Source organism: Olea europaea, chromosome 3 (genome assembly GCF_002742605.1).
Source record: "Olea europaea var. sylvestris chromosome 3, O_europaea_v1, whole genome shotgun sequence".
NCBI classification, from domain to species: domain Eukaryota; kingdom Viridiplantae; phylum Streptophyta; class Magnoliopsida; order Lamiales; family Oleaceae; genus Olea; species Olea europaea.
Window position 1 is genome coordinate 620,301 of NC_036239.1, and position 27,218 is coordinate 647,518.

Here is a 27,218-nt window from a genome sequence, read left to right on the forward strand (position 1 = left end):
AACTCTTGAAGTGTAGTCTTTTATTTTTTCAGCTTCTTTCACTTTGAGATTTTCAAAATCTCTACTCAAAGCTTGTAACCTTATAGCCCTTACCTTTTCAGAGCCTTTGAACTCTTCTTCAAGCTTATCCCAAGCTTCTTTGGCTGTAGACACAACAACTATTCTGGGAAAGATTTCTTCAGACACAGCTGTATACAAGAATGAAAGTGCTTTCATATTTTTCATGGATTGATCCTTCTGTTGCTTCAGCTGTGCCACTTTATAGTTTGCATCAGATTCGGGTGGTTCATACCCTTGCTCAATCACTTCTCACAGATCATGTGCCATCAAGAAAGCTTTCATTTTGATAGACCAAAAATCATAATTTTCTCTAGCAAACACTGTTGGTAGTGGAAGTGAAGAAGAAGAACTTGTTCCTGCCATCTTTATCTTTTCTCACAGCCCTTAAGATCAATGGTAGCTCTGATACCAAATGTTAGTTCCTTCTTCTCATGTAAAAGAGTTCAAGAACCTGCTCTTTATCTTCCAGAATGAAAGAGAACTAGCAATCTACTTGAAGAAGCAAAGAAAAAATTACAAAAACAGAACAGAGAAAAGACACAATTGTTGGGACAAAAAAGTCAGATTTTCATTCATTTTTTCCCTTACACACGTAGCCCATACACTGCCTTTTACAGATAAAATATAAAATATACAAAAGTTAGAATATAGATATGGTCATTGCAGCCTACATTACATTGTACTGTAGAAGAAAAAGATGGTCTAAGCTAGGAGTTTTAAATAAAAGCTTTATTTCCTTCATGTTTATAGGATTTTCATTTAGAGGCAAGTCATATTTACCAGAATCATTAAATTTGAAGCTATGCAATAGGAAATTTTCCTTATTCTTCTTATAGAATGGGTGAACTACTTAACATGATGTGCATGTATATTTTTACATAATTTCTATTGGAGACGACTTATAAAAAGGGTTCTGTAAGGGTTGGTTTTTGATATATTTGTTTGACCAGTTTTAACCCACAAGAGCGTGATCAAAACACAATTTATATGGATGAAAATTTGGACAGAGTTTCGGTATAAAGATTACGCAAAACAATGGTTAAGAAGGAGTAGAAATAGAGAATAATCCAAGGCGAGACGTTATCTCTTTCCTTAAGACAAATTGCCCCGCTACGGTGCTCACGGTGAATGGAAATTGTCTCCCAAGATATAATGGATTCACAACTTGTTGTAGCAGCACTTCAAACCACAAGAAACAGACGAACTTTTGATAGAACTTCCCCTCTACAAAGGAAATGTATGAAATGCTATAGAATTAGAAAGAAGAGAATTACAAGAGGAGAATGAATGCTCAATGCAATTAGTGTGTCCAAAACCATATCCATAGGATTCTATTTATAGATGTAGAAAGGGTGCAAATGAAGTAGTGTGAGCAAAAACATGCATCCTTTCAAAAAAGTTGCAACACTTGGCCAAAACCTGCACCTTTCAAAAAGTTGCAACACTTCATTTCTTTCAACTTTTGTCCACAATTTCTCATTCATCCGGAATTGGTTTCGAGACTCCAAATATACCACGACGATCTACTCGACGAGTAGAATAAGTTTGTCTATTTACTTTGTAATTTGACCATTGGATCAAGTCTGAATATTTGGTTAAAGTTGACACGTAGCCACAACTTTTCATTTTCCATTTTTACGTACCTTTTCATTTTCCAATTTTTACACACCTTTTCATTTAATATTTGAACCAATTCCTAAAATCCCCCACATGAATGAAAATTTGGGTATGCATATGCAAATGCAATGATATGATGTAATGTAGAGAGGGTGCGAAAAAATACTGCATCAGGGATGGTGGCTTCTGGCCTTGAACCTCCCTTAGTGAAATACTATTGGATTTACTCGGATAATTGGTGAACCATAGGTCTTGAACCACTTAGCCTTTGGTGTAAGTCAAGACAACAGTACTCACACAGATATCTTCCCTATTCTGTACTTAGTTCTCATGACTTTGTTCATTTTGGCCCTGAACCCTTCTTGGTTTCATAAGTGTTTAAAGAATTCAAACCTTAAACAATTCTTATCGAAGCGACCCCACTTCATACTTACATAGGTGACTTCCTATTAAGAGTATTCTGCCCTACTCCACTTGACTTAATCAAGATATAGGAATCATTAAAAGATAATCTTAGCCTTTATTTACTCTGCAGAAAGCACGTTAGTATCATAGGAATGAGTTAGGAATTCTAATTTCCTAAGTGTTTCATGGAATTTTCACAACTTAGTTGTCCCTTTGAACCAAGATCTTGGGATCTTCAGTCAACAGGGTAGGGTTACCATTGCAAAAACTCTTACGTAGTAGGCTTTAATCTCATTCCTCTCGATAGGCAACGCATTTGATCTCCAGGCAAACTTTTCGTCAGTGGAGCCGCAATATTCTCCTTCGATTTCACATAATCTATGGAGATAACGCCATTTGAGATCAGTTGCTTAATGGTTTTGTGTCTACGACGAATATGTCTAGACTTATCATTATACATGTTGCTTCGAGCCCTTCCAATTGCTAATTGACTATCACAATGTATACTTATCGCAGGTACTGGCTTGGGCCAACATGGAACATCTTCTAAGAAATTTCGAAGCCATTCTAATTCTTCTCCACCTTTGTCCAAAGCAATAAACTCAGATTCCATCATTGATCGAGCTATGCACGTTTGCTTTGTTGATTTCCATGATACAGCAGCTCCACCAATGGTGAATACATAACCACTAGTGGACTTGGAATCCTTTATATCGGATATCCAATTTGCATCACAATATCCTTCTAGTACCGCAGGATATTTTGTGAAGTGTAATCCATAGGTTAAGGTATACTTCAAGTTCCTTAAAACCCTCGTCAAAGCCTTCCAATGATCACGGTTTAGATTACTTGTAAATCTACTAAGTTTATTCACCGCAAAAGCAATATCCGATCGAGTGCAGTTTGTAATATACATAAGACTGCCAATTATTTGTGAATACTTTAGTTATGATACGCTTTCTCCCGTATTCTTCACTAAGTGCATACTCAGATCAAGAGGAGTTCTCGCAGGACTTTCCTCAAACACGTCAAATTTCTTAAGTACTTTTTCTATGTAGTGAGATTGTGAAAGTACAATTTCATCCTGCGTTCTAGAGAATTTAATCCCTATGATTACATCTGCCACGCCCATATCTTTCATATCAAAATGCTTTGTTAGCATCTTTTTGGTGTTAAGAAACATTTCGTGACTATTGCCCATTATTAATATGTTGTCCACATATAAACAAACAATTATATAGGCATACAGTGTATGTTTAATAAATACGCATTTGTCACATTCGTTGATCTTGAATCCATTTGACAACATAGTTTTGTCAAACTTTTGGTGCCATTGTTTAGGAGCCTGTTTTAATCCATACAAGGACTTAACAAATTTACACACTTTGTATTTTTGGTTAGGAGAAATGAATTCTTCAGTTTGCTCCATGTAAATCTCCTCTTCTAACTCACCATTTAGGAATGCTATTTTTACATCCATTTGATGAATCTTAAGATTGTGTATTGTCGCAATTGCAATTAACAACCTTATCGACGTGATTCTAGTCACGGGTGAGTAGGTATCAAAGAAATCAAGTCCTTCCTTTTGCCTATATCCTTTAACAACGAATCTAGCCTTATATTTATCAATGGATCCGTCAGTTTTCAATTTCTTTTTGAATATCCATTTGCAGTCTAAAGGCTTGTTACCGGGAGGTAAATCAACCAACTCCCATGTATGGTTTGCATTATAGAATCTATCTCATTATTAATAGCTTCTTTCCAATGCAGTGCTTCCGGTGTAGACATTGCTTCATTGAGAGTCTTTGGATCATCCTCTACCATATAGGTTAGAAAATTTGGGCCAAATGTCTTGGAAGTCCTAGCCCTTTTAGTTTCATATATTCTCTTATTAGAACTCGTATTTTCCTTATCTTTGCGAGGAAAAATATTTTCAAAGAATGTCGCATTCCTTGATTCAATTATGGTCCCTTTGTGTACGTCTTGTATTTTGGATTTGTGTACAAGAAATCGATATGCACTACTATTATTGGCGTATCCAATAAATATGCAATCTATCGTTTTAGGACCAATTTTCACTTGTTTAGGCTTAGGTACCTCAACCTTAGCCAAACACCCCCACATTTTCAAGTATTGGTAAGATGGAGGATAGCCTTTACATAGTTCATATGGTGTCTCTTCCATTTTCTTAAGAGTTATTTTATTAAGAAGACTATTTGCTGTTAAAATAGCTTCCTCCCACATGTTTTGTGGTAAACCCGAACTTATTAACATGGCATTCAACATTTCTTTAAGTGCTCGATTTTTGCGTTTTGCAACACCATTTGATTGAGGAGAGTAAGGTCCCGTTGTTTGATGAACAATTCCATGTTCAGAACAAAAGCCTTCAAACGATGCCCCATATTCACCTCCTCTATCACTACGAATATTTTTTATTCAATTTTCAAATTGTGTTTCAACTTCAGCCTTATAGATTTTGAATGCATCTAAGGCTTCGTCTTTACTTCTCAAAAGAAAGTCATAGCAAAACTTTGTATAATCATCAATAAATGTCACAAAGTATTTCTTACCACCTCGAGTTTGTACAAATTTTAGATCGTATATATCGCTATGGATCAATTCAAGAGGGGTTGTGTTCCTTTGTATTGAATGGAACGGTGTTTTAGCCAATTTTGCTTCAACACATATTTCACATTTATGATTAGGATTGATTTTATGCGTTGGAATTAAACTTTGATTCATTAGTTTGCGCAACGATTTGTAATTCACATGTCCTAATCGACTATGCCACAAACATGAAGGCTCAAGCAAGTAAACGAAATTTATAATTTTATTCATAACGACTTGCTTCGATACAATTGTAAGAACGTTCAACTTAAACATTCCATTACACATGTATCATTTCCCTACATACATCTCATTTTTAGACAACACAAATTTATCGGATACAAATACAAGTTTAAAACTATTCTTGCTAAGTAGAGATCCGGACACTAAACTCTTTCTTATATCTAGCACATGTAGGACATTGTTGAGGACGAGTTCTTTCCCGGATGTCATCTTCAAAGTGACTTTGCCTTGTCTTTCAACTTTGGAATTTGCAGAATTTCCCATATATAGTTATTCCCCATTCAATTCTTGATAGTTGGAGAACGTCCCCTTGTCCGCACACACATGGCGGGTAGCGCCGGTGTCAATCCACCATTCTCTAGTATTTCCAATCATGTTGCATTCGGACAATGCTGCAAATAAACTCATTTCTTGCAGTCCATCAGATAGAGTGATATTTGCAACAATGTGGGCTTGAGCATTCTTCTTTGGCTTTCGACATTCACTTGAACGATGTCCAGTCTTGCCCCAGTTGTAACAAATCCCTTTGGACTTCTTAGCCTTCTTGAAATTGTCTCTTTGCGGTGCATAATTAGGAGCCTTTCGTTTCTTGTTTGTTGCCTTTGATTCTATTTCAACAAAATTTGCACCATCTTGATCAACCGGCCTCCGTTCTGTTTTTCGATTGTCCTCTTCAATTCTCAAGCGCACAATCAATTCTTCCAAGTTCATTTCCTTACGTTTGTGCTTGAGATAATTTTTGAAATCTCTCCGCATAGGAGGGAGTTTCTCAATAATGGCAGCCACTTGGAATGATTCACTCGATTCCATTTTTTTGGCATGGATGTCGTGTAACAAAACTTGAATCTCTTGTACTTGACTAATTACGGTTTTGGAATCCACCATCTTGTAGTCCAAAAATTTACCAATAATGAACTTCTTTGTTCTGGCATCCTCGATTTTGTACTTTGTCTCCAAAGAATTCCATAGTTCCTTGGCTGATTCCTTTGAACTATACACCCCATATAGTGTATTATCCAATGCGTTTAGGATATAGTTCTTGCATAGAAAGTTCGAGTGTTTCCATGCATCTAAAGCAATAATCGATTCACGATTATTTTCCCCTGCAAATTTTTCCGACTTTTTCCCATGTGGGATAGTAGTATTATGCAGCGGTATGGCCACGGGTGGTACCACATTATTGGAACCATTTTGACTTGACGAAGTCCCAATGGTAGTCATTTCTGTTACACAAACAAAAGTTCAACAAAATGATGATAATATCAATGGAGGAATAGTACACAAAGTACTATTCAAACAAAGTAATGTTTGTCCACAACCAACCACAAAGACACACAAATTTGTTTTAAGATTGTTGGAGACGACTTATAAAAAGGGTTGTGTAAGGGTTGGTTTTTGATAAATTTGTTTGACCAGTTTTAACCCGCAAGAGCGTGATCAAAACACAATTTATATGAATGAAAATTTGGACAGAGTTTCGGTATAAAAGTTATGCAAAACAAGGATTAAGAAGGAGTAGAAATAGAGAATAATACAAGGCGAGACGTTATCTTTTTCCTTAAGACAAATTGGCCCACTACGGTGCTCATGGTGAATGGCACTTGTCTCTCAAGATACAATGGATTCACAACTTTTGGTAGCAGCACTTCAAACCACAAGAAATCGACGAACTTTTGACAGAATTTTCCCTCTACAAAGGAAATGTATGAAATGCTATAGAATTAGAAAGAAGAGAATTGCAAGAGGAGAATGAATACTCAATGGGATTCTATTTATAGATGTCGAAAGGGTGCAAATAAAGTAGTGTGGGCTAAAACATGCATCCTTTCAAAAAAGATGCAACACTTGGCCAAAATCTGCACCTTTCGAAAAGTTGCAACACTTCATTTCTTCCAACTTTAGTCCACAATTTCTCATTCATCCGGAATTTGTTTCGAGATTCCAAATATACCACGACGATCTACTCGGCGAGCCATGTGTTCTAATGAGGTTCCAATGTGATATGCTTAAGGATCACATCAGTAATTGATAATGAAAGTACAAGATTTTTTTCCCTGAATATAAAGGAATCACTGGGAAGGACTTAGAAGGAAAAAAGGTTGCGTATATGAGATGAGACGTGAACAATAAAATTAAAGTAAATTGACGAAGTTTTGCTCCTAAAAGCAAAGGCAAAAAAAATTAAAAAACAAGCGAAAATTAAATGGATCACTGTTATAGGAATATTAACATTCAAATTAATAGAGAACCATCAGAAAAAAAGGAAATAAAGAAAAAGGTGAGAGTAATTGGATGGCTTCTCATCCAATAAAGACATGGAGGAAGAGGATCAACCACAAATCCCGTGCATTTTATAATTTATTTAGGCATGCTAATAGAGTTGAAAAGCTTGCTGAAATCGTCCTGCAACTGGGAAATGATGTGTTAGTTTTGATACTTTTTAACAATTTCCAAGATTTGCAAGCCTTGATTTCAGAATGATCTATATCATGTTTTATTTATATGAGCAAGGTGACATGAAGCTTCGTGTACGAATTTTGGAGTCTAAGTGAGCTTTTCAACATGTTGTAGCTGTTCAAAGTACAACAGGAAGTGTGAGGCTGCCTCATACCACATTAGAAGAGACACAATAAGGCCTTGTCCATGCCTATCTCGCAATTAATATCTATACCATCTCTCTCTTCTTTATTTATGTTTGGTCAGATTGTGATTTTTGGAGCTTAACTTGTGTCTAAATTATTTTCATTTTTATATGCTTTCTTAGTTGCTAGATGAGAGGGAAAGCATGAATGTACCTCAATTTCTAAAAGCATTAGATAGGTAAGAGAAGCAAGCATAGCTTTACTTAGGATTCCATTTCTTGTTAAAAAAAAAATCAACCTTTATGGTCCATTTGTATTTTAAATACTTGCACAAGTTACACAAAACTTGTATTATTTGTCTTCTTCTTCCAGTAACTTGATTGTCCTTATTCTACGTGTAAAATGATTTCTTATATTATGGAATAATATAACTATCTCTTTGCATTCTCAAGAAAAAAATTTAACTCAATATAGCCATAACAAACATTGAATGAAGTATATGATTCATAAGAATTCACATATTTAACACACTAACAGTATCTCCAAATTAACCTTGCATATGCATTATACAGGCAAAGACTAGTTTTATTTATAAATGAGGAAAAATAGTCTTTCGGGGCATAGTTCAGTGGTGCAGAGGACAAAAGTGAGGTTATCTCATGCTTTGCTGGTAGTTCAGTGTGGGGTTAGATTCCTGAGACATGGAATTGGACTCCTTGTAGGCACAGTGTACAAGCAGCTCTTCTTCCCTAACCTGTTGGGGCACGTCTCGCGATTTACCTTCCTCACAAAGCTCTAGGGACAAGGCGGTGGGGGCCCTCAAGGTTGGGGTTCAACTTTTTTATAAATGAGGAAAAATAGAACGTACACATTTTAAGTTTGTAACCATCTTTATTTATTTTATATTTATGTCTATGACAACTATTTCTTGACGTCAACGCTATGAACTCAAAATAATCTCATTTTTCAATCAATAAAATGTCAAATAAAATAAAAAATTCAGCACCCCAATAAATTTGTATTGTACGTCGAACAAGTTGTCCCTTTGCTGACTTGAACAGTTTTCAGATAGAAGAATGGAGTTTTTACGAGAGACGGGACGTTAATTTGCCTTGCCCAGAAAAAAAGGTTGCGCATAATAAATTATAAACATTATGCAGTTTTCACGGTTTTGTCCCCTTTTTTTAGAAGGAAGACTGCAATTTGAGTCTTTATTTTTTTTAAATTTTACGATAATGTCCCAACTACTTACCCTTTTATGGTTACATGTCTAAATTTTTTATTTTATTTTTAGCTAAGACGAAGAGGATGGACCGTAATCATCGGTTTTGACATTTAAGTCAGTAAACACCCTTCATCAAAATCAGCGACAGTGAAAGTTATTACTAATGCAACTATTTAATCAAAACATGAAGAATTAGGAAAAATCTTCAAAGGATAGAAAGGCATTGAACTTCTATTAAGGTATAAGTGATTTCAATATTCGAAGAATTAGAAAAAATGTCACAAATTTCTATGTGCATCATTGTACTATGCAACTTTTTATGCAAGTCGAAACAACTCTTTAAGTCACGCCATAAATGAAATTGGCAAATTTCAATTTTAATAAAATTTCGTTGCACGAATTTTATGAGATAGAGATATGGCATGTGAATTGCAAATAATCCAATTTGAAAACAACATATGAGAGGATTTATCTTTGCAAGTTAACCAAACTTTTGGCATCAAATGGTTAGGTGATCCGTATAACCAGCAATCGCCATCTCCCAATGTTGATTAAAATATGCAAAAGATAATTGTATAGTTGAAAACTACAATATATATATATATATATATATATATATATATATATGACCCTTTGTCACGTAGATGGGTGAATATTGTCATTCTTATTTAGAGTCACTATATGCTCCTCAATTATTGTTGTGCCAGTAACTTATCCTCAATCGTTAAAACGTAAAATATCATCAACCTTCTATTATGATAGTAAAATCAGTATTCAACAACGAAAGCATTCCAATTTTATGTTAAATAATCATGTGGTTCTAATATGTTAAGTTTTAGGAAGCCACACTTGGATCGCGTGACAATTTAACATGAATTCATGCACATATTGTTCAACTAATAATGAAAAATAGAGACCATTATCTTCAAAGGTTTGGAATTATCTCTCTCTTTCTCAAACATCGACCAATGATTTTCCTGTCGAGGCAATTGATTAAGGGCCAATTCTTAAAATATAGCAACGAGCCACTACTACCTAAATTGGTGATGATCTCTACTAAATAATGTACCAACTGATTTCAATCGTTCTTTGTCACGTAACCAATCGTTTTATCTTACACCATATTAGGAGGTCCAATCCTTGAGGCCTTTGCGCTGGAAATAAATTAACATACAGGAGAAATCAACAGAATGATAAAAGTGTCGTTACTGGGAAGCAAATGACCTTTTGTCATTTTGTTTTTAAACACGATTATAAGCAGCCACATCTCGTTCGTGCCTTGGGAACTAATAAGTTGAACTCATTTCGGTTGTAAAATAGACATGATATTTACAAAAGTTGAGAGATATGCTCATTACTTAAATTCTAATGAACCAGTAGAATAACTTATGCTTTCATCAATTCGATATCATATGATCCATATCATTTTAATCGTCCTGTAACATCTCGAATTTTTCTTACTTATTTTCATATGAACCTAAATTTAATATTGATCATTTAGCAAATGAAATAGTCCATGTCTAGGTTTGTCGATATACTAAAAGTCTGAATGTTGAAGTGATAAATATGACCCACTTATTTGTATAAATAATTTATTTTGCATACGTATAATTTTTTGAAATTATTGTAAGTTATTTGGGTCAAATATTTAAGTATTTCAAAAGTTAATAAAAATATATCGATATTATACTCATTTTGTAACTCGTGTTAAATAACATAAATTGGCTCAAAAAGAATAAATTTTGGACTAATCATATTTGAGTTATCTTGATAGAAAGAAAATTACCCTAATCCTATATTTTATTAAAAAAAAAAACATATATATATTAGAATGAGAGAATGGGCCGTTTCTTGTAAATTGAAAACCGTGAAATCAATAATTTTTCTAATTAATATATTAAATTAATCTTTTCAACTTTTACACAACCATTCCAATGATTCCATAATTGAATACTAATTTTCACACTCACCATTATTGATTTGAAATAAAGAATATGTTAATTAACCTATTGATTCCCCCTAACACACACACACATATATATGTGTGTGTGTGTGAGAGAGAGAGAAGTATTATTTTCCCTTTACATATACACCTCGACACGTGAAAAAACACATATTAACAAAGATATATTATCTTATTCACAAGCCATTTTCAGATTTATTTATTTTCAAATTGAGGTAAGAATACACAGTGTAAAGTAGTAAATTCTTATTTCTTAATATTTATATAAATTTTGGCATGAAATACTATAAAGCCTTCGAATCAAATTTTATGTTAAATCCTTCGGCATAGACCATTAGGTCAAGTATATTAAATCCTATGGGGTGGATCTTTAGGTCGGTTATGTTAAATCCTATGAAATATGGAAATTTTTTAGAAATTCCTTAAACTCAAAATCTAAGAAATATCGATATGTTATGTCAGTTTTATATTTCTATCATGTTAATAAAAATGTGCACATATTCTTATTGAATGTCTTCAAAATACTCACTCTTACTAAAATTTCAGATTAAAATAGGTTGTGTAGACGCGTGGAAAATTGATTGAGTGATGCTTATGGGGTTTTCAAATAAAGGTTCCAGAAAATATAATTATCAACTTTTATTTGAATAATATCTTATGTTAATGCATGTTATTTAACATTGCTAGAAATCCAACATTCGACATTTTATATTAAATCTTAAATTAATAGTTTGGAATGGGGTTTCAAGAATTATATTTAATACGAATATTTTACTTAAGTTGTTGTTTTATCGTTATCGAATTATCAATCACAATTTCGAATTTCAACCCTTAATAAAAGTGATATTTCCGCTTAAATTAAATAAAGAAGAATTTGGTAACTCATTGAGTCTATTTTTATAAAAGAATAAAACAATAAAGATGAAAATGATTTCGGGGCGTTACACATTCTTTGTCACGTTATCAACATTTATATCTTAAGCACGTTAGGGGGTTTAATTCTTGAAGACGTTGTGTTGAAAATAAATCAAAATATTGAATAATACAACAAAACGGTACAAGTGACTTTATTAAGAAGAAAATGACCATTGTGTCGTTCTATTTGTAAACACAAATATAAACAGTCATGTTCCTTTTGTGTCTCAAGAAATAAAAATGAAACTTGTTTACATTTTAATATACACATGAAATGTGAGAAAGGTTAAGATATATTCCTATTAACTTAATCGACACATATGATTAAGATGATTTGTACTTTCACCATTCCGATAACATACAAGCTACGTCATTTCAACCATTTTTGATGATATAGTCAACATTTCTATATTACATACATTATGAAGTTCTTTTTAGATATTGTTTTGTTGAAAAAATTAAATATAAGTAAAAACTTTTGAACAATACAAGTATCGTTACTGGACATGAAAATAGTACATGTGCTGTTACATGTGTAAACACTACTAGCCACAACTCATGTGCGCCTTAAAAATAATAAGTTGAACTTATTTACGTTGTAATAAAAGTTGAGAAATATGCTCATTAATTTAATTGACACGTATGAGTAGGACGACTTGTGATTTCACCATTTTAATAATATAAAAGTTATGTCATTTCAATATTCTTTCTGACATAGTCAATTTTTTTGTGTTACTTATGTCAGGAATACATTATTAGAGATCGTTTAGTTGAGAAAAAATCAAACCATGGTAGATAACGATTGTAGTGCCGTTTTACATAGCGAAAAAGACTGGAGTGACGTTCTACATTTTGGATAATAGTTGGAGTGTCATTACCATCTAATAGTTGCAGACAATACAAAAAAACACTAAGGAGTGTTTGATTGTCATTTTTAGGTAAAAATGCATTTTAGAATAGTAACTTGAGTGGGAAGTATTTGGTTGAAAAATAAGAATTTTTTTGATTTACGTATAATATTATTTTAATAAAAATATGTGGTTAAAAAGAAGAGAGAGAAAAATGCATTTAAAAAAAATGAGTACCAAACGGGGGCTAAGTACAAAAACAACACCATCTTAAATATTATTTATACTATATTCAATAATAAATATACAGTTTATATAAGATTTTTAAAATTATCTTTCTTCTTTCTTCAAATATAAATAAGATTTTCCGATATAGATGATGAATGTTCAATTATAGGATTTCTTTGATGTTGATGGTTGTTTCATTTAAAAGTCCAATTTGTAATAGATACGATTTCTTTGTTGTTGAGGTTGTTTCCTTTAAAATACCAAATCTTGATAAGATATATCAACTAACAACGTTTCTTTTTATATTTTAAAACCAAACCACTCGGATTTTATAATCAACTTATATAATGAAACAATGTTTTGCATCTATATAATGAATAGCAGGGTCAAAAGCATTCTAAGTTACAGCTTTTATGCCAAATACTTAACAGTGTTACGGTATATATCCAGTTGTAAGGAGACTAAGTCGTTGACAGTAGCTAATGAGTACCTTGAACTTTTTACAGGGGAGCTTCCCGTCGAGTGCCACCCCTAGATTTGTGGCACCGGGGGTCTCATACTTCTCGAGCTCCCTCAGAATGGTTCCAGCCTTGTCCCATAAAAACCCAGAAGTAATAGTAGTCAACTGGTGAGTAGAATCTGTAAGCAATTTTCAGTTAGTAACAATCTTTTGTGTCCGTTACTCAAATGTTTTTGTTTTTCTTTTGTTGGGGAGTTTGGAAATTTCAGGGAGAAATCTAGAAATCCTCAACATGAATTCGGCAGGATGGCAGAGATTAATATGGTGGTGAGACATGCAGAGAGGCAAATACCTCCGGTGCCTCACTGGAGATTTTGTTACATGACTTTACGCAACAATTTCAATCTGGGCGCTTTAATCCTTCATCAATTTGATATAGATCTTCGTAATGCTGTAAGTTACCTTCCTCTCCTAAAGGATACTACATTTCATGTGCTCGAATTATGTTTCACGTCATCGTGTGCCTAATTGGATGCTTTGTTTGTGAGTTTGACTGCATTTAGGAAAAGAGAAAGACAATTTTAACTGGATTTGAAAAGCTTTATATATATATATATATATATATATATAAACCTGTGGTGTATTTGAATGTTTACAAAAGACTGTATATTTGCATCTTTGACTTCTAAAAATGTGCACAAACATTTCCACTATTAACTTTCTGATGCCACCATATCCTCTAACTTTCTAGCCAGTTAATCTAAGAAACTGCCATCGGTGTCACCACCAAACCCATTCCACCAGTTTAATTTGAACTGACCCTGCCTAGTAAAGAGAGGGTAAGAAGGGTGGTGGGTTCCATGGGAAAACTAACATGCAGGGTAGAAATGGATAAGCAGCCAAAGTCTTCCCTTATCTTAAAAAATCGATGCAGACTCTGTCAATCTCGATGAAACCAAAAGGTGCATTGAATTTTATCTTAGTAAACTGTCCACGTGTTTTCTGTTAAGTTACATTTTTTTCTGCAGACTTGAGTAGTATATTCAATATCAATTTCGCCTCTTTGTATATTCCATTATGTGAAGAATGATTATTGTGTAAAATTTCTTACACTTTACAGGTATGTGTTCTCTATTTGTCCCTTTACGCTCTTGACCACATCGGTATGTTTTAACTATACATGAGTTTCTTTTTTTTTTTTCACATGTTAATTACACTAAAAGTGCATACATGATTCCTCTTAATGGATTTACCTGCATATGTAGACAATTGTCAATTTCGTAGTAGTCATTTGACATTTTTTAATTATTAATCAAAAGCGATATTAGTTTCATTTATAAATGATAATGTCCTTAAGAAAATTAAGGTTTAGTAAGACTGTTTCGATGTTGAGACGTATCCAGCTTCACATTTCCCCTCTGTGATGGCGATACTTTTACTGCAACATCAAGCATGCAGTTCGTCTTACTTTTCGATCCTTGCTTGTCCTCAGCCTCTTGACATACCTGGAAATAAAACAAAAACAAAAATTATGCAAGACTAAGATTTCAAATTAAATCAAATGGAAACACTATCGCAGTAAGCAAATTGAACTATGCTTGCTTATTCTTCTTATTCAAGAAGCTAACAAATTACCTCTAAATTACTAGCTTAATCAAAAATTTTAAACAAATAAATACAAAGATTACATTACCTATCGTCGCCTAATTTTGTTTTTGAAGTAATGAACGAGAGAAAAGTTTCATTCAAGCACTTGTTTATCGGTGTGTGGAAATTAACATGTCTACCCATAATTTATACAAATTATAAAAACTTAAAACTATATAAATAACAAAAATTTAAAATAAAAGAAAATATTGAATAAAATACAAATAATTACGGAAATTCAAGATACTATAAATTAACACTTCTAACAGTATGTTTGACATAGATTTTTGTAGAAAGTGGATAAACGTCGTGAATCCCATGGAATGTCCGGTTAGAAATAATATAAGCTTTGCCAACCATACAATAAATTAGCCATGACGGCAGCACGGGGACAGTGGGTCAGGGGATAGGAGATGAAGGTGAAGGTCATGTAGCCGGAAAAAGGGAAGGGAAAAATGGCGTTGAGCTTGGCTTGACATTAACATAGAAAGAATTAGGTCACACTCAGGCTCTAATGGTATTCCAAACTATTATTTTTTACTTGATATTGATGATGAGTGCAAGGAGTAAAAAGAGCAATTAAGAGAAGAAAGGAGGAGGAGGAAGAGAAAATGAGGGAGATTGTAGTTTATTTCAATAATCAGGTGTGTCTCAGGCCTTTTATAGGTTCTATATTACACCGAGGAAGGAAAATAACTAATAAGGATAACTAGAATTTCCTTTTAAAAATGAGACAAACTTACTATCTTACCAAAATCAATAAAACGAGATAAAAGAAAGTTCTATTCCAATTGATTTTATTTCGTTTATGCCTAGAATATACTTTCACTTTGCATCAGAGGTCCTTGACCTAGCAGCCTCTATTCACACGAATTTCATTCCTTTTGACAGAGGATGATACAAGCATTTCTGCCGAGGTTAAAGTACCTACCCTGATGGCTTTTCACCGTCTCATATATGATCAAGATTTGCAGTTTGCACGTGAGTTTTAAATGTTTCTACCTATACAGTCTGTTTGACACTCTTTCTGCTTATTGTACTTTTCACGTTGAAGAATGCGTCGTGACTTGATGATCCGTAAGTTAATTTTGTTCCATCATATTTGATGAGGTAACAGAATACGCTTTTCTGATTTCCATCATTTTCAACCCTTGTGCATCTTCTTCTTATGGAAATCGAAGTCGTCGGTTAGTCGGCGAGGACATTGAATCTTTGCCTGCTGCTTTTCTTTTGAGGATGGGGGAGTTTGTTTGTGTGTATAAAAAGTTGTCTCTGTTCTTCTGACATATGAATGCTCTAAATTTGCTGCCTGATCCTTCTTGTATTTTTTCTTAAAGGTGGTACAAAGAACTACAGAGTTCTCCTAAACAACTTCTATCATGTTTCCACTGCTTTTATGGATCTTGGGCTCAGGTTTTCCCTTCATAAGCATTTATTTCTTCCGTGATGATTTCAAATTTATTTTAAATCATGTACTTATTTACAATTTGATCTGCATGTCTTAAAAAATGAAACAATTTTCTTTGTTTCATATTTTCTAGAGCTAATACAAAATGATATACAATTATTTCTGAAACTATCGAGCACCTTGATTGTCATGCGTCAACTTGTTAACGTTGTATGATCTTTGAAAATTTGATTATACTTAGACTACCCCAATAGGTTTCCGAGCGCCGGAGTTTTGGATACTTTGTGAGTTTGTTGATGGAAAGTTAAACAAACGGATTTGAGGATCTCCATATAAATTTTGCAAAAAGTTTCCAGGGTCACATGATAGCAAGAAGGGCGACAGAAATTTGGCAAAATTCCTATTTGAGGCGAAAGCAAAAGAGAAGACTTTTCAGTTTCCTTATCTCTTAATTATCGTGTGTTATAATAAGAAACATCTAGACATCTATTTAATGATATCAATGAGCATCCTAAACAGACTATCTAGATTTTATCACACTCCATTTTCTTAGTTGTTATTATGTGATTGGTAAATTTGAATGATAGATATATGTATTCAGTTGATTTCCAGTGTGTAAGGCAAATATGTTGCCTTTTGGTTGAATGCTTCATGACACATGGTTTCTGCTCCCCATGTTAATCACGTTTGGCATCTAAAATTTCCTATACATCTGCATTTAGCCCCCATTTGACCCCCATTACCTGAAAATGAAAATGGGGGGAATAATATTTCTTAGAAAAATGAGTGGTTGAAAAAGAATGAAAAGTTTTCGATTTACATGTAATATTATTTTATTGAAGATTGTGTGGTTGAAAATAGGAGAGAGAAAAATGGAATGTAATATAATTGAATTTAATGAGGATCAAACATAGGAAATGTAATTTGACCAATATAAAACATTTTTCATCATGTTGAATGAACAGTGTTTGGACTTTGGAGAGCTCAGAAGTGAAAATATGAGACATAATTCAGTAAAAAACTGTATTTATCTTTCACATTTATTTTGCTTCTGCAAACTGGTATGGTGGTTGCTGAAGTTACATTACCCTATAAATAGTTCGATGTGTAAAATATGCGTTCTTTTGTGCGTGCCATGTAACTCTCCTTTTTTCACAGTTACCAGGAGGTTATTGAGGATACTACCAAGAAGATGGGTGCTGGAATGTCAAAATTTATTTGCAAGGAGGTATATTTAAAAACATCAATCCTTAGGTAGTTCAGTAATGCTCTGTTATCATATAGTACAATCCATCATAGATAATTCCCAGTATCACAAAGTTCAGTCATTTCTTCCACAATGTTAGCTAATTATATTTTATGTTATAATTGATTTCTAACCCATGTCACAACTTCACTTTGTTTGAGGCAAGTCCAATCGCTTGGATAGTGACACATTTTCTTTATCATTCCAGATAGAAACAATTGATGATTATGATGAATACTGCCACTATGTATCTGGACTTGTTGGATTAGGGTTGTCGAAGCTATTCCATGCTTCTGGAATAGAAGATTTGCCTCCTGGTACTTTCTTCCACACATCATTTGTATTTGGTCAGGTACTGATTACATTATGTGTAGCAATCGATACCAGCAATGTCTTTGAGAACTCGTGATATAATAGAAAGCCCATCTTGTTCCTTTGAAATAATTGCAGAAAGCAGATATTATCCAAGACTATTTGGAGGATATCAATATGACACCGAAACCACGAAGGTTTTGGCCTCGACAAATTTGGAACAAGTATACTGTTAGACTTGAGGTACATTTATTTTCATTACTTCATTTTAAATTTAGTTTACTGGTGCTTAAGTTGCAACATAGATTTTCTGCTAGATCAAGGAGGGCAAGTTGTGTTGTTGACAGTTATCTTTTACGCATCATAGGACTTCAAATATGAGAAGAACTCCATCCAGGCATTACACTGCCTGAATGACATGGTCACAAATGCGTTGCTACATGCTGAAGATTGCCTAAAGGACATTTCTGCTGTGCAAGATCCAGTTATCCTTCGGAGTATTGCAGGAGTACAGGTATATTCATTTTTATTATGATATAAGATTTGCAAGAGTACAGGTATATTCGTTTTTATTATGAGATATTTTAGACCTTTTTTTTTTTAGTGTTTACTCGTTTAAAAATCTTATTCAAAAAGCTTTTATTGTATGATGATGGTTGTCATGAGAGAAAAAATGAATTGAATGTAGTCTCTAGCTATTGCTTGTCACGAGATCGCATCATTTAGTTTGCTTTCATGAGCTTAAGGGGTAACAAGTATGAAAGGAAAACTAGGATCCTTTCCACACCATCTTGAATCAACTTTCAATTTATTGTTACCAATGGTTTAGTGGTTGTTAAGACTTAAAAGATGGTGTAGATTGCATGAGGCTAGTTGGCGCCAGCTGTAATAGGATAATTGTGAGAGAAGGGGAAAATGAAGAGGGAGAAGAGAAAGGAGGGAAAGAAGAGAGAAGGGGGAGAGAATAGAGAGAAATAGGGGGAGAATATCAATTCATTTCATAATCAAAGGTTTTTTTTATTACATCGCATAACCCCCTTTATATAGAGTTTAATAAAATCATAACTAAGTAAAGAGATTCTATAAAAGTTATTAAATCATAATCTAATCATGTTTCTTAAAATACGAATAAAAATCGAAAAACTAAATAATTAATTATCTCCTATGGTGTTGCATCATTTCTCCCCGGTTGAGAGAACTCGACTCCGACGATGTAGACAAGAACTTCATACTCTGAGGAGGTTTATCTTTTATCTTGATCAATTGCATGTATTGAACCTTGGATGTCATCTGACTAAGCACATACCATGGAGGACGATCTTTCTTATGATCCAAATATCTATTTTGAACATGTGACATCAACTAAACATATCTCCCAATGTTGATTAAAATATGCAAAAGATAATTGTATAGTTGAAAACTACAATATATATATATATATATATATATATATATATATATGACCCTTTGTCACGTAGATGGGTGAATATTGTCATTCTTATTTAGAGTCACTATATGCTCCTCAATTATTGTTGTGCCAGTAACTTATCCTCAATCGTTAAAACGTAAAATATCATCAACCTTCTATTATGATAGTAAAATCAGTATTCAACAACGAAAGCATTCCAATTTTATGTTAAATAATCATGTGGTTCTAATATGTTAAGTTTTAGGAAGCCACACTTGGATCGCGTGACAATTTAACATGAATTCATGCACATATTGTTCAACTAATAATGAAAAATAGAGACCATTATCTTCAAAGGTTTGGAATTATCTCTCTCTTTCTCAAACATCGACCAATGATTTTCCTGTCGAGGCAATTGATTAAGGGCCAATTCTTAAAATATAGCAACCAATTAGGGAGCCACTACTACCTAAATTGGTGATGATCTCTACTAAATAATGTACCAACCGATTTCAGTCGTTCTTTGTTTTGTAACCAATATTTTTATCTTACACCATATTAGGAGGTCCAATGCTTGACGCCTTTATGGTGGAAATAAATTAACATACAGGAGAAATCAACTGAACGACAAAAGTGTCGTTACTGGGAAGAAAATGACATTTTTGTCCTTTGGGCTTTGTTTTTAAACACGATTATAAGCAGCCACATCTCGTTCTTGTCTTGGGAACTAATAAGTTGAACTCATTTAGGTTGTAAAATAGACATGATATTTACAAAAGTCCTGTAACACCTCAAATTTTTCTTACTTATTTTCATATGGACCTAAACTTAATATTGATAATTTAGCAAATGAAATAATCCATGTCTAGGTTTGTTGTTACACTAAGTCTGAAAGTTGAAGTGATAAACACGAACCACTTATTTGTATAAATGATTTATTTTGCATACGTATAATTTTTTGAAATTATTGTAAGTTATTTGGGTCAAATATTTAAGTATTTCAAAAGTTAATAAAAATATATCAATATTATACTCATTTTGTAGCTCGTGTTAAATAACATAAATTGGCTCAAGAAGAAATAATTTTGGATTGATTATATTAGAGTTATCTTGATAGAAAGAAAATTACCCTAATCCTATATTTTATTAAAAAAAAAACATATATATATTAGAATGAGAGAATGGGCCGTTTCTTGAAAATTGAAAACCGCGAAATCAATAATTTTTCTAATAAATATATTAAATTAATCTTTTCAGCTTTTACACAACCATTCCATCAATGAATACTAATTTCCACACTCACCATTATTGATTTGAAATAAAGAATATGTTAATCAACCTGTTGATTCCCCCTAACGTGTGATGGTTTGTATTCCTATATATATATATATATATATAATGTGTGAGAAGTATGTTTTTTGCCCTTTACATGTACACCTTCTCACGTGAAAACACACATATTAACAAAGAGATATTATCTTATTCACAAGCCATTTTCAGATTTATTTATTATCAAATTGAGGTAAGAATATATAGTGTAAAGTGGTAAATTCTTATTTCTTGATATTTATATAAATTTTGGCATGAAATACTATAAAGCATTCGAATCAAATTTTATGTTAAATCTTTCGGCATAGACCGTTAGGTCAACTATATTAAATCCTATGGGATGGATCTTTAGGTCGGTTATGTTAAATCCTATGGAATATAGGAAATTTTCAGAAATTCCTTAAACTCAAAATCTTAGAAATATCGATATGTTATGTCAATTTTATATTTATATCATGTTAATAAGAATATGCACATATTCTTATTGAATGTCTTCAAAATATTCACTCTTACTAAAATTTCAGATTAAAATAGGTTGTATAGACACGTGGAAGATTGATTGAGTGATGCTTATGGGGTTGTCAAATAAAGTTTCAGAAAATATAATTGTCAACTTTTATTTGAATAATATCTTATTTTAATGCACGTTATTTAACATTGTTAGAGATCCAGCATTAAACATTTTATATTAAATCTTAAATTAATAGTTTGGAATGGGGTTTCAAGAATTATATTTAATACGAAAATTTTACTTAAGTTGATGTTTTATCATTATCGAATTATCAATCACAATTTCGAATTTCAACCCTTAATAAAAGTGATATTTCCGCTTAAATTAAATAAAGAAGAATTTGGTAACACGTTGAGTCTATTTTTATAAAAGAATAAAACAATAAAGATGAAAATGGTTTTGGGGCGTTACACGTTCTTTGTCACGTTATCAACATTTATATCTTAAGCACGTTAGGGGGTTTAATTCTTGAGGACGTTGCGTTGAAAATAAATCAAAATATTCAACAATACAACAAAACGGTACAAGTGACTTTATTAAGAAGAAAATGACCATTGTATCGTTCTATTTGTAAACACAAATATAAACAGTCACGTTCCTTTTGCGTCTCAAGAAATAATAATGAAACTTGTTTACATTTTAATATACACATGAAATGTGTGAAAGGTTAAGATATATTCCTATTAACTTAATCGACACATATGATTAAGATGATTTGTGCTTTCATCATTCTGATAACATACAAGTTGTGTCATTTCAACCATTTTTTATGATATACTCAACATTTCTATATTACATACATTATGGAGTTCTTTTTAGATATTGTTTTGTTGAAAAAAATTAAATATAAGTAAAAACTTTTGAACAATACAAGTATCGTTATTGGACATGAAAATAGTACATGTGCTATTACATGTGTAAACACTACTAGCCACAACCCATGTGCGCCTTAAAAATAATAAGTTGAACTTATTTACGTTGTAATAAAAGTTGAGAAATATGCTCATTAATTTAATTGACACGTATGAGCAGGACGACTTGTGATTTCACCATTTCAATAATATAAAAGCTATGTCATTTCAATAGTTCTTTCTGACATAGTCAATTTTTCCGTGTTACTTATGTCAGGAATCCATTATTAGTGATCGTTTCGTTGAGGAAAAATCAAACCATGGTAGATAACGATTGTAGTGCCGTTTTAGGTAGCAAAAAAGACTGGAGTGACGTTCTACATTTTGGATAATAGTTGGAGTGCCATTACCATCTAATAGTTGCAGACAACACAAAAAAAAAAAAAACACTAAGGGGGGGTTTGATTGCCATTTTTAGGTAAAAATGCATTTTAGAATAGTAACTTAATGGGAAGTATGTGGTTGAAAAATAAGAAATTTTTTTGATTTACGTGTAATATTATTTTAATAAAAATGTGTGGTTAAAAAGAAGAGAGAAAAAAATACATTTTAAAAAAAATGAGAACCAAACGGAAACTAAGTACAAAAAAACACCATCTTAAATATTATTTATACTATATTCAATAATAAATATATAGTTTATATAAGATTTTTAAAATTATCTTTCATCTTTCTTCAAATATAAATGAGATTTTACGATATAGATGATGGATGTTCTATTATAGGATTTCTTTGATGTTGATGGTTGTTTCATTTAAAAGTCCAATTTGTAATAGATACGATTTCTTGGTTGTTGAGGTTGTTTCCTTTAAAATACCAAATCTTGATAAGATATATCAACTAACAACTTTTCTTTTTATATTTTAAAACCAAACCACTCGGATTTTATAATCAATTTATATAATGATTGTTTGGTCTTCTCTTTCATTCAATAAACAATGTTTTTCATCTATATAATGAATAGCAGGGTCAAAAGCATTCTAAGTTACAGCTTTTGTGCCAAATACTTAACAGTGTTACGGTATATATCCAGTTGTAGGGAGACTAAGTTGTTGACAGTAGCTAATGAGTACCTTGAGCTTTTTACAGGGGAGCTTCCCGTCGAGTGCCACCCCTAGATTTGTGGCACCGGGGGTCTCATACTTCTCGAGCTCCCTCAGAATGGTTCCAGCCTTGTCCCATAAAAACCCAGAAGTAATAGTAGTCAACTGGTGAGTAGAATCTGTAAGCAATTTTCAGTTAGTTGTTATCTTTTGTGTCCGTTACTCAAATGCTTTTGTTTTTCTTTTGTCGGTGAGTTTGGAAATTTCAGGGAGAAATCTAGAAATCCTCAACATGAATTCAGCAGGATGGCAGAGATTAATATGGTGGTGAGACATGCAGAGAAGCAATTACCTCCGGTGCCTCACTGGAGATTTTGTTACATGACTTTACGCAACAATTTCAATCTCGGCGCTTTAATCCTTCATCAATTTGATATAGATCTTCGTAATGCTGTAAGTTACCTTCCTCTCTTAAAGGATACTACATTTCATGTGCTCGAATAATGTTTCACGTCATCGTGTGCCTAATTGGATGCTTTGTTTGTGAGTTTCACTGCATTTAGGAAAAGCTTTTTTTATATATATAAACCTATGGTGTATTTGAATGTTTACAAAAGACTGTATATTTGCACCTTTGACTTCTAAAAAAGTGCACAAACATTTCCACTATTAACTTTCTGATGCCACTATATCCTCTAACTTTCTGCCCAGTTAATCTAAGAAACTGCCATCGGTGTCACCACCAAACCCATTCCACCAGTTTAATTTGAACTGACCCTGCCTAGTAAAGTGAGGGTAAGAAGGGTGGTGGGTTCCATGGGAAAACTAACATGCAGGGTAGAAATGGATAAGCAGCCAAAGTCTTCCCTTATCTTAAAAAATCGACGCAGACTCTGTCAATCTCGATGAAAACCAAAAGGTGCATTGAGTTTTATCGCTTAGTAAACTGTCTACATGTTTTCTGTTAAGTTACATTTTTTTTCTGCAGACTTGAGTAGTATATTCAATATCAATTTCGCCTCTTTGTATATTCCATTATGTGAAGAATGATTATTGTGTAAAATTTCTTACACTTGACAGGTATGTGTTCTCTATTTGTCCCTTTACGCTCTTGACCACATCGGTATGTTTTAACTATACACGAGTTTCTTTTTTTTTTTTTTCCACATGTTAATTACACTAAAAGTGCACACATGATTCCTCTAAATATGTAGACAATTGTCAATTTCGTAATAGTCATTTGACATAATTTAATTATTAATCAAAAGTGAGATTAGTTTCATTTATAAATGATAATGTCCTTAAGAAAATGTAAGGTTTAGTAAGACTGTTTCGATGTTGAGACGTATCCAGCTTCACATTTCCCCTCTGTGATGGCGATACTTTTACTGCAACATCAAGCATGCAGTTTGTCTTACTTTTCGATCCTTGCTTGTCCTCAACCTCTTGACATACCTGGAAATAAAACAAAAACAAAAATTATGCAAGACTAGGATTTCAAATTAAATCAAATGGAAACACTATCGCAGTAAGCAAATTGAACTATGCTTGCTTATTCTTCTTATTCAAGAAGCTAATAAATTACTAGCTTACTCAAAAATTTTAAACAAATAAATACAAAGATTACATTACCTATCGTCGCCTAATTTTGTTTTTGAAAGTAATGAACGAGAGAAAAGTTTCATTCAAGCACTTGTTTATCGGTGCGTGGAAATTAACATGTCTACCCATAATTTATACAAATTATAAAAACTTAGAACTATATAAATAACAAAAATTTAAAATAAAAGAAAATATTGAATAAAATACAAATAATTACGGGAATTCAAGAAACTATAAATTAACACTTCTAACAGTATGTTTGACATAGATTTTTGTAGAAAGTGGATAAACGTCATGAATCCCATGGAATGTCCCGTTAGAAATAAATAATATAAGCTTTGCCAACCATACAATAAATTAGCCATGACGGCAGCTCCGGGACAGTGGGTCAGGGGATAGGAGATGAAGGTGGAGGTCATGTAGCTGGAAAAAGGGAAGGGAAAAATGGCGTTGAGCTTGGCTTGACATTAACATAGAAAGAATTAGGTCACACTCAGGCTCTAATGGTATTCCAAACTAGTATTTTTTACTTGATATTGATGATGAGTGCAGGGAGTAAAAAGAGCAATTAAGAGAAGAAAGGAGGAGGAGGAAGAGAAAATGAGGGAGATTGTAGTTTATTTCAATAATCAGGTGTGTCTCAGGCCTTTTATAGGTTCTATATTACACCAAGGAAGGAAAATAACTAATAAGGATAACTAGAATTTCCTTTTAAAAATGAGACAAACTCACTATCTTACCAAAATCAATCAATCGAGATAAGAGAAAATTCTATTCTAATTGATTTTATTTCCTTTATGCCTAGAATATACTTTCATTTTGCATTAGAAGTCCTTGACTTAGCTGCCTCTATTCACACTAATTTCATTCCTTTTGATAGAGGATGATACAAGCATTTCTGCCGAGGTTAAAGTACCTACCCTGATGGCTTTTCACCGTCTCATATATGATCAAGAATTGCAGTTTGCATGTGAGTTTTAAATGTTTCTACCTATACAGTCTGTTTGACTCTCTTTCTGCTTATTGTACTTTTCACGTTGAAGAATGCGTTGTGATTTGATGATCCGTAAGTTAATTTTGTTCCATCATATTTGATGAGGTAACAGAATAGGCTTTTCTGATTTCCATCATTTTCAACCCTTGTGCATCTTCTTCTTATGGAAATTGAAGTCGTCGGTTAGTCAGCGAGGACATTGAATCTTTGCCTGCTGCTTTTCTTTTGAGGATGGGGGACTTTGTGTGTATAAAAAGTTGTCTATGTTCTTCTGACATATGAATGCTTAGATTTGCTGCCTGATCCTTCTTGTATTTTTTCTTAAAGGTGGTACAAAGAACTACAGAGTTCTCCTAAACAAGTTCTATCATGTTTCCACTGCTTTTATGGATCTTGGGCTCAGGTTTTCCCTTCATAAGCATTTATTTCTTCCGTGATGATTTCAAATTTATTTTAAATCATGTACTTATTTACAATTTGATCTGCATGTCTTAAAAAATGAAACAATTGTCATTGTTTCATATTTTCTAGAGCTAATACAAAATGATATACAATTATTTCTGAAACTATCGAGTACCTTGATTGTCATGCGTCAACTTGTTAACGTTGTATGATCTTAGAAAATTTGATTATACTTAGACTACCCCAATAGGTTTCCGAGCGCCAGAGTTTTGGATACTTTGTGAGTTTGTTGATGGAAAGTTAAACAAATGGATTTGAGGATCTCCATATAAATTTTGCAAAAAGTTTCCAGGGTCACATAATAGCACGAAGGGCGACAGAAATTTGGCAAAATTCCTATTTGAGGCGAAAGCAAAAGAGAAAACTTTTCAGTTTCCTTATCTCTTGATTATCGAGTGTTATACTAAGAAACATCTAGACATCTATTTAATGATATCAATGAGCATCCTAAACAGACTAACTAGATTTTATCACACTCCATTTTCTTAGTTGTTATTATATGATTGGTAAATTTGAATGATAGATATATGTATTCAGTTGATTTCCAGTGTGTAAGGCAAATATGTTGCCTTTTGGTTGAAAGCTTCATGACACATGATTTCTGCTCCCCATGTTAATCACGTTTGGCATCTAAAATTTCCTATACATCTGCATTTAAATGTAATTTGACCAATATAAAACATTTTCCATCATGTTGAATGAACAGTGTTTGGACTTCGGAGAGCTCAGAAGTGAAAATATGAGACATAATTCAGTAAAAAACTGTATTTATCTTTCACATTTGTTTGCTTCTGCAAACTGGTATTGTGGTTGCTGAAGTTACATTACCCTATAAATAGTTCGATGTGTAAAATATGCATTCTTTTGTGTGTGCCATGTAACTCTCCTTTTTTTACAGTTACCAGGAGGTTATTAAGGATACTACCAAGAAGATGGGTGCTGGAATGTCAAAATTTATTTGCAAGGAGGTATATTTAAAAACATCATGCCTGAGGTAGTTCAGTAATGCTCTGTTATCATATAGTACAATCCATCATAGATAATTCCCAGTATCACAAAGTTCAGTCATTTCTTCCACAACGTTGGCTAATTATATTTTATGTTATAACTGATTTCTAACCCATGTCACAACTTCACTTTGTTTGAGGCAAGTCCAATCGCTTGGATAGTGACACATTTTCTTTATCATTCC

At 32.9% G+C, this 27,218-nt stretch overlaps 2 protein-coding genes across 5 annotated transcripts in view; one reads left to right on the forward strand and one right to left on the reverse strand.

Moving 5' to 3' along the window:
- Positions 1 to 5,202: 5,202 nt before the first annotated feature.
- Positions 5,203 to 6,153, reverse strand: LOC111391042. Its single transcript, XM_023016184.1, has 2 exons — positions 5,838 to 6,153; positions 5,203 to 5,678 (listed from the first exon to the last, which is right to left on the reverse strand). Exons 1-2 carry the CDS (start codon positions 6,151 to 6,153, stop codon positions 5,203 to 5,205), a joined length of 792 nt encoding a protein of 263 aa, XP_022871952.1.
- A 6,887-nt stretch (positions 6,154 to 13,040) lies between these two features.
- LOC111380678 (squalene synthase-like) overlaps positions 13,041 to 27,218 on the forward strand; it is a 32,393-nt gene continuing 18,215 nt past the window's right edge. For 2 of the 4 annotated variants that reach the window (XM_023004314.1, XM_023004308.1), the window contains exons 1-9: positions 13,042 to 13,321; positions 13,423 to 13,606; positions 14,274 to 14,316; positions 15,692 to 15,781; positions 16,138 to 16,213; positions 17,367 to 17,436; positions 17,663 to 17,806; positions 17,905 to 18,009; positions 18,134 to 18,280. In XM_023004314.1, coding sequence (XP_022860082.1) covers positions 13,176 to 13,321; positions 13,423 to 13,606; positions 14,274 to 14,316; positions 15,692 to 15,781; positions 16,138 to 16,213; positions 17,367 to 17,436; positions 17,663 to 17,806; positions 17,905 to 18,009; positions 18,134 to 18,280 — 1,005 coding nt within the window. In that variant the 5' untranslated portion in view covers positions 13,042 to 13,175. Of the gene's footprint in view, positions 13,322 to 13,408; positions 13,607 to 14,273; positions 14,317 to 15,691; positions 15,782 to 16,137; positions 16,214 to 17,366; positions 17,437 to 17,662; positions 17,807 to 17,904; positions 18,010 to 18,133; positions 18,281 to 27,218 lie in introns of all 4 variants that reach the window. The other 2 variants (XM_023004320.1, XM_023004329.1) reach the window with 2 other exon arrangements.

What these genes read in the sequence shown, in the direction of transcription:
- LOC111391042 (XM_023016184.1), bottom strand. Translation starts at nt 6,153, where the DNA reads ATGACTACCATTGGGACTTCGTCAAGTCAAAATGGTTCCAATAATGTG. An exon ending in AACAAAGAAGTTCATTATTG is followed by an intron (nt 5,679 to 5,837) that starts GTAAATTTTTGG and finishes CTATGCGGAGAG; the next exon opens with ATTTCAAAAATTATCTCAAG.